Source organism: Kryptolebias marmoratus, linkage group LG17 (genome assembly GCF_001649575.2).
Source record: "Kryptolebias marmoratus isolate JLee-2015 linkage group LG17, ASM164957v2, whole genome shotgun sequence".
Taxonomy (NCBI): Eukaryota; Metazoa; Chordata; class Actinopteri; order Cyprinodontiformes; family Rivulidae; genus Kryptolebias; species Kryptolebias marmoratus.
Genome location: NC_051446.1, coordinates 23,396,940 through 23,409,274, shown reverse-complemented (window position 1 = coordinate 23,409,274; position 12,335 = coordinate 23,396,940). Strand labels below are relative to the sequence as shown.

Here is a 12,335-nt window from a genome sequence, read left to right as displayed (position 1 = left end):
TAAATAACAGACTGTCCAGGCAGCACAGTTGTGCACAACAGAGCCATAAAGATTGTGCCATCTTATGTGCAGTTTAAGTCTCATATCAGTTTCTTTCTGTCTCTCATTATGTATAAGCATTCACGCAACTTTATTATTATTCGGTTACAAATGTTTTGGTTCCTCATCTTGTCACTTTCATATAAAACATGCAAAATATTCACCGAAACTTGCAGCTCAATTTAAAAAAAATTGTAATACAACTTTTGGTAGAGGTTCATCGTACAACACAGGCTCTGTAGCTCGGTTGAAACATCATTTACATATTAAATGGGTCACAGAAAGTCACAGAAAGTTGGACTTTACGAGTCTGAAAAGGCATTTTGATACCTTTAGTAGTTTTTACACAATTGCAGTTTAAGTTTGATGATTTCTAGATTTTTCCATGAACCAACAGTTAAGTTTTTTGGGGGGTTTTTTTGCAAACAAACTCTTCTGGCTCCCAGATCTCTTCTTGGTACAAATCGTGCATCAAAACGTAGCTTAATTTATTTTCCTTCACCCCATTTTCTCTCAAAAACCTCCACAGTTTCATTTATATTTTAGCTTTGTCTTTTTAACTCGTCATATTTCCTACATGAAACACTGTAGGAAGATAAAAACTCACACGTGGGACCGTCAGAGTCTTCTGCCGCGCTCGGTTCAAGAAAAAGTAAAATCCGAGTTGTAGTTTTCACACGACGGCTGCTTGTTTGAGGCTTACTTTTCAGTCTGCCTCGGGAGAGAGAGACCTCAGTTGTGTGGTTACCTTGGTGACCATAATGCGCCACTGGCACTCTCATATCCAGTTCATATACCTAAATGTAGGCATTTTCTTTTTCTTAGCTCATTTTATTATAAAGTGATGTTGGAATTTTGTGCACCTTTCAAAAAATGTTTTCTGAATTTATTTTTTTTTTTGTTTCCAGGATATTACATCACAGTGAATTACTCCCAGCAGCATTTGTGACTTTGCACCAGCAGTAGAGCCGCCCTGTTTGCTCCACCTGTCCTCTAATAGTGCTTCACTGGACTAAACTGTAAAAAAAACAGCGGTGGAGAATCCAGTCTCCCGTCTTCCTGCAGCTCCTGCAGTGTTGGGGAGCAGGGTGGGAGTAGGAGGAAAGATTAGTGGGTGGGTGTGTTGGAGGTGCTGATTACGGGTTTAAATCTTCACTCTTTACCCAAAACGTTAGCATTCAGCAGTATTTTCCGCACTAACTAATCAGGTCCAGCGCTCTCAGGTCGTCTTTCACGGAGGCCTCGTGTCTATTGTTTCATTAGAAGTGTTTGCTGAGCCGTGTGATCTAGGACAGGGCATGAGAGAGGCGATTAATAACTCCGGGAAGGAAGGAGATGTCTTCTGGGCCAGCTTCAAAAAACTGTGCCACTTTCTTTAACGGGGATGGATGAAGCAGCGGCAGCGGCAGCAACAAATAAGGACAGTCAGCTTGGTTTTTACTGGGTTTGTGCACGTAACACTCTGGATTCTCCCTCAGACCTCCTTCCTATAATAAATAATGCCACCATCACTCCTTTTGTTCAGCCTGCTGTCGCCAGAAACAGGAAGTGCTCATTTACTGTACAACCTCAGCCCTGGTTCCTTTAAAATACCCTCTAAAATGTCGATCTACTAAAATAAAGTAATACATTTTATTATAAAACTTTTGCCATTTCCTCCCTTTTCTTGAAACGCTCTCTTTCAAGGACTTTTATTCATTTTTTGTTCTGTTCTGATTGGTGAAAAGTAGCAAAGAGTGTGACATTATTTGTCACAGGTTTGCCAAAATCAGCCACTTTCACAAAACACGTCAAGCTGTCTGAAGTCAACCCGCCGCTGTGACACCTCTGAGCCACAAAGGGAGGTGGGAACAGGGGATGGGCAGCGATTTTGAAAGATTCAAAGTTTAGTTAAAACAAGCAAAGTTAAAGAATTACGTAGATCAGAGCAGCCTGTTTTTCTAGTCGGGGGAGCTTTTCTGACGCAACAAAAACAGCTCAGATCGTCTGCCATTGTAGTTTATTTTGAAAGGATTATAGAGTGGAAACACTCCGCGTTGATCCGGTGGACCAGTGAAAACCAAAAAAACCAAAGAAAGACGGCCATCCTTAGTTTTTACAGAGCCTGTCATGATTGATATATATGAGAGTAAGAGAATCACAGCTCCAGGGTGTGATGTAGTGATAACAGGCGTGGGATTTACATTTTATTCAATAAATACAGCCGAGTTACTTTCCCTCCTCCAGTAGTTTGCATGTTTATGAGAGTTCACACAGACGTGGGACATTAGTGGTTTATGATGACGTGACCACGTTGCAATACGATATAAATTAAAACCAATAAGGGAAGGGAGTAATTACAATATTTTAAGAACATTTGAACATTTCTGCTCCGTTTAGCTCATTGCTAACCCCACACGTCGGTTTTAAAAGTAAAGCCAGTGAATCCTGTTTCCCTCCTACCTTTGGAGAAGACGGTGGTCCTGGGAACGACGTCCAGGTCCAAGGATGAGCTGAAGGGAAAGGCCCACAGCTGGGAAAGCCCGTTGAGGAGCATCAGCTCCAGCAGGAAGGGCTGAACGGATCTCCGACCTCTCATGTTTAACGCGTTTGACCGTTTGGGTCCGGCACGGCGCTCAGTTTGCAGGATCCGAAAACCACATAGGTGTCTGTAAAGTGCGTCTCTTCGGGCCCAAAAGCAGAAGAATGGTCCCTCCAGTCAATCTGTGAAGGAAAACATAAAGAAATCATGAGCACGACTCAAATCAAACCATCTAGGAAACATAATCGGTTGTTTTATTGAGGCTAAACTAAAGTTTGGGCATAAAACGCTGTAAAGTGCTCGCTAAGATAATTAAAGCAGAAGCAGGAAATATTTCCTATGATAGTAACTTTCTGCAGTGCTTAAGTGTTCTTATTTTGCTGATAAAGACTTATCTTACAAAGACATGGATTCATCAAAAATAACTCATCTTTCTTCATGCAGGCTGTAATTGTGCCCACTGATTAAAAAACACCAAGACTAGACTGTAATGAAGAGAAGTCACGCATGAACTGCAGATTTCTTGCCGTTCCGCGTCGTCGCTCTTTGATTACAGCCAATTAACCGAGCAGGTCGTTACACAAAACACCATTTAAAAGAAATTGATATTTAGATAATGAGCCTGTGTGGTGTGTGACGCCCCAATACAGAACTTCATCTTTTAATTAGCTGCGTGCGGAGCGGAGCAGCATGATGGATAATCTGGAGATTAGGCCCTGTGCCATCGGAACAATCTCCGCCTGGCTGCTCGCTCTCCGGTTCTGATCAAAGGGTCGACCCGCCTGGATCCTTTTATTTTTATTTTTCTGCCGCAGAGCGACGCCGGCTGGGTCCCAGATCGGTGGCCCACCGAAGCTAATCGGTCGCGGCGCGAAGCACAGGGAGGCTGGTGACCTTTCTGTCAGCGGCGCTAATCTCTGAAACTAACAGATGAGGGAGGCACGAGATCCAGTGGAGCCAAAGATACGAGCTGTGGCGAATTAAAGGCCGGAGATTCGTTAAAGGAATGCATATCGCCCGCCGCCTCTCCTCTCCCCGACCTGACATACGGTTCTGTTTTATGTTCTCTTTTTAATCTGCTCCAGTTTAACTTTTGTTTTTGTTTTTCTTTGCTACTTTTAGCTTCTACTTAGCCTTTTAGCTTTGAGTTAGTTTTTGCTACTCTTAGCTCTCAGCTACCATTTTGCTACTCTTAGCATTTAGTTAGCATTTTGCTACTCTTAGCATTTAGTTAGCATTTTGCTACTCTTAGCTCTTAGTTAGCATTTTGCTACTCTTAGCATTTAGTTAGCATTGTGCTACTTTCAGCTAGAATTTTGTTACTCTTAGCTCTCAGCTAATGTTTTGCTACTTTTAGCTTTTGGTTAGCATTTTGCTACTCTTAGCATTTAGCCTTTTGCTACAGCTCCATTTTGCAACTTTCAGCTGGCGTTTTGTTACTTTTAGCTATCGTTCTGCATCGTTTCGTTTTTAGCTTGTATTCTGCTTCTTTTAATTTTAACAGCTCAGTTTTAGCTTCTATAATAAATCTAAAGAAGCTAAAGTCATTTAAAGTCCTCTCAAAGCTTTTTTCTTCGTTTGTCCTCCCGTCCCGTCGCCTCATCTCGTCTCTGTCTTTAGCTGACGTGAGTCACATCTCTTTTCTGGATCGTTCGGCTCAGATCGCCTAAAATGAGCCGACTCTTTCGGCTCTTTCGGCTGCTCTTGTGAGATGAGCTGAAAAACGCTCCTAGAAAAAAAAGAGACAGATTTCAGGTTTTGTTCCAGCCGAGAACAAATAAGTATTTCAGTAAAAACAACAGATTTATTAGCACTCCTAATGTTGATAAGAAAAGCATCTAAACCTTCGTTTGGGGGCTTTTCTTTTCAAGGTTTCTGGTTAAATTGAAGTTAAAAGTCTAATTTATTTGTGCTGGAACGTTTGCCTCGGAGCTTCTTCTCTCTCAGACCTTCTGTCCTGATATCTCTGCAGTCTTCTCTTTTCATTTTTCTCTGGGAACATTTGGTGCCTGGAAGCAGCGACAGAAAATGAGCTCTTTAATAAAAAAAATTTTAAAAATCAGCTAAATGTTTTAGGACGTCCTCTTTCTTATTTCTTCCAGTTTCTGAACCGCTCTTAACGAGTTTTCTCCTCCAAAACGAGTGGCTGATTTCTAAACGTTTCGCAGGAATTAATCTTCCTTTTATATGTTTGTAGAAAGCACCGTACGCTTAAGGATTTTTAGCTCATGGAGTTAAAAAAAATTTGAAAGAAAAGACATTTAAAACGCCACGAATAAAAGCATTTACTACATTATTTACACATAAACTATTAGCTACACGATAAAAGTTTGTGTGATTGGGATGAAAAACAGCAAAAATAGGTTTTATTTCAAAGTAAAGACAATATTTTTTAGAGTGATTTCAGTTTTTTTTTTGTTAAAGTTGGACCTGAACTGCTTTTAAGAGCTCTGTGAGGGGATGTTTTTTAAGGTTTTTAACAAATACAGTCCCATTTTTTCTTAAATACGCCATGGATGTTCTGTTCTCGGTTGTTTGTCTGTCTGTTAACACATAAACAGATCTGGATTTTTTTTTTTTTTTAATGTTTGAGCTCTCTGAGTGCTTCCATTGTTACAAAGCTTTACAGAACTTCTCTAAACCTGGTTTCTCTCACCGTCAAGGTCCTGAACATTTCAAACTTCCACCTTTTATATTCTGTTTTTTGTTGTTTTGCTTCAGTGTCATGTTACATTCAGCGTGCTGTGGAAATGGGAAGCAGAAAAATAACAAATAAAGGTCATTTACTGTCATTTTAGGGGAAACTGCGACCGAGTTACAAACTCTGCCTTTTTGCAGCTGAGCCATGAAGATCAGAGACTCGGAGATCGAAGTTCTTGGTGAATAATTAGGATGTCTGAGGAACATCAGAGCAGTTTTTCAAAACAGTAATAGTGACCAGAGAAGGATCAGTCTGTATTTTTCTTTATAAAAACCCATCTTGAGGTCAAACATCCGACCAGAATTATGCCAAACGCTTCAATCCAAATATTAGTGGGAGTGTATGGATGCATTTGAGTCGGTGTAAATTAGAGAAACTCTGCAATAAATTTGCTGGTGTAGATTCTCAGTCATCCAGGCCATGGCAAATCCTAACGAGCCGCCATTGTTAGGAGAGTGAGAACAATCTGCAAGCTATCCAGCTTACATCACATCTCAGCTTTAAAAGCTCAACTCCACACTCTCTATTTCTGAATTGAGAAAGCTCCTCGGATGAGAAGCGAAACGTCTTCAGCTACAGAATAGAAGTCCAGTTGTTTTTGTTTTTTAACTTTTTTGAATCTGCAATAAATTCAAACTTCCACACCCAGTTCTTGAAGTTGAATGCTGTAAAATCATTCCACCTCAGAAAAAAAAGGATGGTTCGAATAAATTATAAAAAGCTTCAAAATAATATCAGGTTCCAATGATTAGTGATGTAAACTTCTTACTGAAACGATGCAAATGTCTGAGAAATTACCCCTTTTTTTCTCATTTCTGCTCCTCAGATCCATCCGGTGACAGTGACATTTTCATTCAGTTGTCAGGCACCACTTTCACAAATATATTAAAGCTCCCTGAGACCTGTAAACAAACTTTGATATGTAAAAACAGAGCAGCTTCTCTCTGACACTGAAGAGGAGGAAACCTCCAGAACCGAACTCTGAAAACACGAAGGGCAGCCCGCTGATGGAAAGCCGTTTTTAAACATTTTTTTTGGTGGTTTTGTCATCTGCTGCACAGCAAACAAACACGCCGATGTTGTGTCATTATGAGCTGCGTTGACAACGATGTGTTGCAGGACGCCAGGGGCGGGGAAAGGTAAACACATCTGCCTCGGAACAATGCATGATGGGAGGGAAGAGGAATCGAACAATCTGGACAACTAACTTCCTGTTTACTCCCTCCCACTGATCTGCAGCGTCTGATGTCAGTGATGTCTGAAACTCTGAAACGTTTGGGCTTTAATTTACTCCCATCGATGCACCTTTGTTTACTGCGGTGCTTTTATTCATTTACTGTGTGCTAAATCCCCAAAACGTGATTAACTGAGCAATAATAGAAGAATAAGTGGGTTCACGCTGTGGGCCACTTTCACTGTAATGTGGATTTAAATATAAATATAAATAATCCGCCTGTTCCGATGGAGAACTGTTTCTAATGCAACACATTCACTAACAGGAACATGACTCAAACAGCTAAATATACTTTTTTAAAATAAGCCTTTCTGCTGTTTGCTCTGATTTTTAAATCCTTTGTTTTCAGCCTTTTTTTTAAGACTTAAGATAAAAAACTTCCCGATTCTGATCTGTAAAAACACTGAACGCTGCTTCAGCTGTTCGTGTGTCAAAACCTTCGGCTCATTCAGGAGACGGGTGCTCTGATGTTTTGGTTTTTGTAACTTTTATATTTTTAAGAAATATTTACAAATATTTCCACCATAGAAATACAATCAGATATCTTCAGTTCCTTTAAAAACATAATTTTTGATATCTGCATCAGTATATTTGCTCTATTTCAGTCTTTTTATGCTAGTTTTAGCTTTTAGTTAGCCTTTTGCTGCTTTTAGCCTCCAGCTAGCCTTTGGTCTTTTTTAGCCTTTAGCTTTTTTGCTTCATGCTAGCATTTTGCTAATTTTTGTTTTTAGCTATAGAACTTTCCAACTTTTAGCTTTCAGCTTGCCTCTCTGTTACTTTTATTTTTAGCTAGCCTTTTGCTACTTTTACCTTGTACCTGGATTTTTGCAACCTCTACATTTTAGCTAGCATTTTAGCTAGCATTTTGCTACCGCTAACTGTCCTTTTGCTACTTTTAGCTTTTAACTACCCTGTCGCTACTTTTAAATTTTAACTAGCCTTTTGCTACGTTTGGCTACAGCTAACCTTTTGCTGTTTTTTAGTGTTTTGCTCCTTTAAGCTGGACACATTTCAGCTTCTTCGGCAGTCATCAGCGTTCACTCTGTGTCATTTCAGTTTTCCCTCTCAGCTGATTAATCATAAAATGTAGCCGAGGGGAACAGAAAATGTGACTTTTTGTTGCTCTCATCATCTCCCGTGCTCTCTGAGAGCTTCAGCTGAGATCATTTTAGAGAAGAAAGGGAATCTCTGACCTTTCACCACTTTACCTTTTTTATTTTTTGTCTTCCGTGAAAGGTTAATGACCCTCCAAATCAGAGCAGAGAGTAATCGGATCATTTATGACCCATTTCTTACCTGGCAACCAGTGGGTGTCTTTACAGATAAATAAATGAATTACTCCTTTCTTGTGGTGCCACTTTTCTGGATTTTACCAAATCACACATTCAAATAAATGTAGGCTGATTAACTATTGGAGTCAAGGCCATTAAAGATGGCCGCCACAGCCGACTGGAGACACAAAAATGGCCTAAAACTCAATCAGTTTTACAGATAATCAGCTAAAATGTGCTGAGTTAGTAGCTGAGAGTCATTCACAACACCTGCTCTGAGGGCAAACAGCCGGGGCCCAGATCTCAGATTTTACACACAATTTAGTTTTTAATGTTTGACCGAAACAACATCAGCTAAAGCCGCCATTTCTCAGCTCAGGATGATCTAAATCTCTGGTATGAACGATGGCGGGTGACCTGCATTCGTATTTAGTTGATCTAAATCATCGAAACATTTATTCATTTATCACATTACTGATGAATGCATTCACAACAATGATGACTGAATTATAAATTACATTTAATCTAAAAGAATTATTGTTTCTTTAACACTTTATTTTAAAGAAACAGATTGTACTGCAGCACATTATTTCATTTATATAGGATATAGGCAGATTAAACTTTCTATTCAAGCATATGAGCTCTAATTTAAATATAAATAAACTAAATTTATCCTTTTTTACAATCTGTACAATTTATTTGCTTTAGCTGTTACCTATAGCATATAAAAGATGCACAATAAATAGTAAAGATGCTATTTAAAGTGACATTTACAGGAATATTACTCGAATAAATTGGGCTGTTTCTTCACCTGAAGCCTTAAAGTTGCAGAATAATCGTTAATGAGTTTGCTCGCCTTCACTCTTTGACTCAACAGGAACACGGAGACATAAAAATAACAGAATCATTCCAACTTTCAGGAATAAATGTGGATCTATCCGCGCACCTTGGTGCACCTGTCCGACCTGAGCTGCAGCTCCGGCACACAAACCTTCTCCTGTCACCTTCGGTCCAGGGATTCTCTCTGTGCGGGGCAAACAGCCGTGAAGACCCGGTTCTGAAGCAGTTCGGACCGGCTCACCTGTCTCTGCGTCCTCGTTTCTGTCCTCCAGAACCCCACGCGTCCGTCTCTGCTCTGCAAAACCCCGAACTGTTCTGCTGCTGCTGCTGCTGCTGCTGCAGTCACCAACTGCTCCTACACACACACACACACACACACACACATGCACGCACACACACACACACACACACACACACACACACACACATGCACGCACACACACACCATTTCACTACATTCCCACCAATAAACACACTTTTTGTTGCTCTGACGCATCTTTACGCAGCTTATTGACTGATCTATATTATTGTGAATAAATATTAAAACCCCGGCACAGAATCCCACCGAGGCTTTAGGCAAAACAGATGTTAAAAAATATATTTTGCTTGACTAGAAATGTGTAAAAAAGGCTATAAGTTACAGATAAACATGCCTTTTTAGTCATATATGTTTAAAACGTTAACTGAGGATCTGAGTGGTGTCTGATGTGTTGCTGACCCCTGCTGGAGACTAAATGAAAACATTAAAAATATAATATGTTTTTAGATTTTCTGCTTGGCACCACATGGCAGTCATTAGGGTGTGCATTCGTGTGCCTGTTAGCAAAATATCTCATGAACCATTGGATGGAAATTAATTAAACTTAGAGGAAATAATCATTATATGTACCTTTATGACTGCTTAACTTAAGGAGCCAACCCCATTTAAGATGGCCGCCTCAGCCATCTGGCCTGAGAGAACACAGAAATGGCTATAATTCAGTGAATTTTACAGCCACTGAACTAAAACCTGGTGTGGTAGCAGCTGGGGGTCATTTACATCACATACTTTAAGTGCTACTCACTGTGCAAAATTTTTATTTAAAACTTTAAATTAAGTTGTCTGTTAGCAAAATACCTCATGGATAAAATTAAACTGTCACAGAAGTATTTAAGGCTTGCTAGCTTTCGTTTTAGACTTTTTTTGTCAACTTTTAAAGTGGCTTTATTCAGTAGTGACTTAAAAAGTAGCTAATTTAAGTTAAAGAAAATAAACACAAAAAAAGGAAATTATGGGTGGTTTTAACATGCACAGTGTGTCTAATCTATGTATGTATTAAATGTGACAAAAATAGCTCCATGCATTTTGTTTCAGGTGCTAAAGTGCCTAAAATAAACAATCATTTAGAGATTATGTAAACATGTGTAGTTCCTGTTGGTGCCGGTGGGGGGCGCTGCAGCTCGCGCCGGCTCGTCTTGAACGCTGCGGGAAACCCCTTCACTCTGATCCGCTACAGGCGTCACCGGTGTCCGTAAACCAGCTGGAGTGTGGTCATGACGCGGTCCGTCCGCCGCTGAGAGAGTCGGCTGCTGCCCGGGGACCCGAACGAGACGGACCGCGCCTAAAAAGAAAGAAATAAGAAAAAAGAAGAAGAAGAGAGCGGATCTTTTTGTCGGTACGCAACACGTATCTTCCCCGTTTTCGGTACCCCACTAGTGTTGCACGCAAATTAGTACCCCCCCCCCGCCGATTAGCGACCAGGCAACGTTAACAAGCTAGCTAATGCTAACGTTTACTAAACCGAGCTACTCGGTACGTTTTAGCAGGAAATTCAACAAATTGATGGTCAAACAGGGCGGCTGTCGGTCGGTTAGCTTCTGTACGAACTTAACATCGCTTGGGGAGGTATTTTTTATTTAAATAATGAGAAAGTTTAGTTAACAGACACGCTTATTAGCTAGTGATGTTAGTAAGTCGCCTTCAAACTTCTGCAACAAAAAGTTTCTGCAGAAAACGCCTGTTTCCTGTTTGCGTTTTTTTGCGACAGCTTGTCTTGTCTTTTTTCAATCATCCCCAGACTTGTACGTATTTAAGACGAGTTTTACCATAATTAAATGTCCATAAAAGACAATGATTGCCTGTGAGTCATCCCGTTTCCCACTTTCTCTTAAGGCCTTTAAAGCAAACACAACAGGTGCATCTTTTTGCTCCCAAACACAGGTGGGAAAGACTTCTGTAGATGTTTCAATTTGATTCCAACAAAACTAGGATCTGATAGGAAAAAAAGCTCTTTTTTTACACCCCTATCTCTAGTTTTGCTATCTTGCTGTGATCAAAATGTGAAGCTTGCAGTTTTTCCAGCTTTGCTTCCTGACAGGATCTGACAGGCTGCCTTCAGACAGTAATTTTTGAGCTATTTAAAGTTTTTTTCCACTCATTACGTGACTGGATTTTTATAGTTCTGGGCAGGTTTGAGCCTGTCGTCGAATGTGAAGAGAGAGAGAGGCATGTTGGTGTTACAGCCAAATAAAGAAGTGAAACAAAGCTGCAGATGAACAAAACTGGATAGGGTTTGCATTCACGATAGGAAACAGTGAGACCTCAGTTTTAGAGGAATTAGGAAGTGCTTTCAAGCTGCTCTTTGGTTTTAAAAATTCCGATTGGACCCCTGTTTTTAGAGCGAACAGCACCTCACATCCTGTTGAATACGACACCTAGGTGCTTTGTCTGAAAACACAATCGTGTGACTTCTCTTTAGTTTTTACCTCAGAGAGGTGGGGCAGATTTTATGGTGACGGTTATAAAAGTGAGAGATATCCGAGGGTAAAAACACCGTGGCTCACAGTTTAACTTTAAAGACGGTTCACTCGGCCTTCACTTCACAAGCAGCACTCAGGTCTGCTGCAAACCTGACAGGAAGGTTTCAGGTAATGAGGATTTTAGCTGGAATTACCTGCCTGGTATGTACATGCACCAAGTACTAACATGCTACGTACAGGGTACTTACAGGGGGTACTTACATGGTACGTATCAGGTACTTACAGGGTGTACTTACATGGTACGTATCAGGTACTTATATGGTACGTATCAGGTACTTACAGGGTACGTATCAGGTACTTACATGGTACGTATCAGGTACCTATATGGTATGTATCAGGTACTTATAGGGTCTACTTACATGGTACGTATCAGGTACTTATAGGGTCTACTTACATTATACGTATCAGGTACTTATATGGTACGTATCAGGTACTTACATTATACGTATCAGGTACTTACATGGTACGTATCAGGTACTTACATGGTACGTATCAGGTACTTATAGGGTCTACTTACATGGTACGTATCAGGTACTTACATGGTACGTATCAGGTACTTACAGGGTCTACTTACATGATACGTATCAGGTACTTACATGGTACGTATCAGGTACTTACAGGGTCTAAGATGGTACATATCAGGTACTTACAGGGTCTACTTACATGGTATGTATCAGGTACTTACATGGTACGTATCAGGTACTTACAGGGTCTAAGATGGTACATATCAGGTACTTACATTATACGTATCAGGTACTTATAGGGTCTACTTACATGGTACGTATCAGGTACTTACATTATACGTATCAGGTACTTACATGGTACGTATCAGGTACTTACATGGTACGTATCAGGTACTTATAGGGTCTACTTACATGGTACGTATCAGGTACTTACATGGTACGTATCAGGTACTTACAGGGTCTACTT

At 40.3% G+C, this 12,335-nt stretch overlaps 2 protein-coding genes across 3 annotated transcripts in view; one reads left to right on the top strand and one right to left on the bottom strand.

Moving 5' to 3' along the window:
• sema4gb (sema domain, immunoglobulin domain (Ig), transmembrane domain (TM) and short cytoplasmic domain, (semaphorin) 4Gb) overlaps positions 1-9,355 on the bottom strand; it is a 35,266-nt gene extending 25,911 nt beyond the window's left edge. Inside the window, exons 1-2 of one of the 2 annotated variants that reach the window (XM_017439095.3) lie at positions 8,848-9,355; positions 2,482-2,742 (exon numbers count right to left, since the gene is read on the bottom strand). In XM_017439095.3, the coding sequence (XP_017294584.1) occupies positions 2,482-2,617 (136 nt within the window). In that variant the 5' untranslated portion in view covers positions 2,618-2,742; positions 8,848-9,355. Of the gene's footprint in view, positions 1-2,481; positions 3,261-8,847 lie in introns of those variants that run through there. The other variant, XM_037980908.1, reaches the window with a different exon arrangement.
• A 719-nt stretch (positions 9,356-10,074) lies between these two features.
• mfsd13a (major facilitator superfamily domain containing 13A) overlaps positions 10,075-12,335 on the top strand; it is a 10,264-nt gene continuing 8,003 nt past the window's right edge. The window contains exon 1 of the mRNA XM_017434141.3: positions 10,075-10,261. The gene's annotated coding sequence lies outside the window, so the exon portion shown is untranslated. The remainder of the gene's footprint in view (positions 10,262-12,335) is intronic.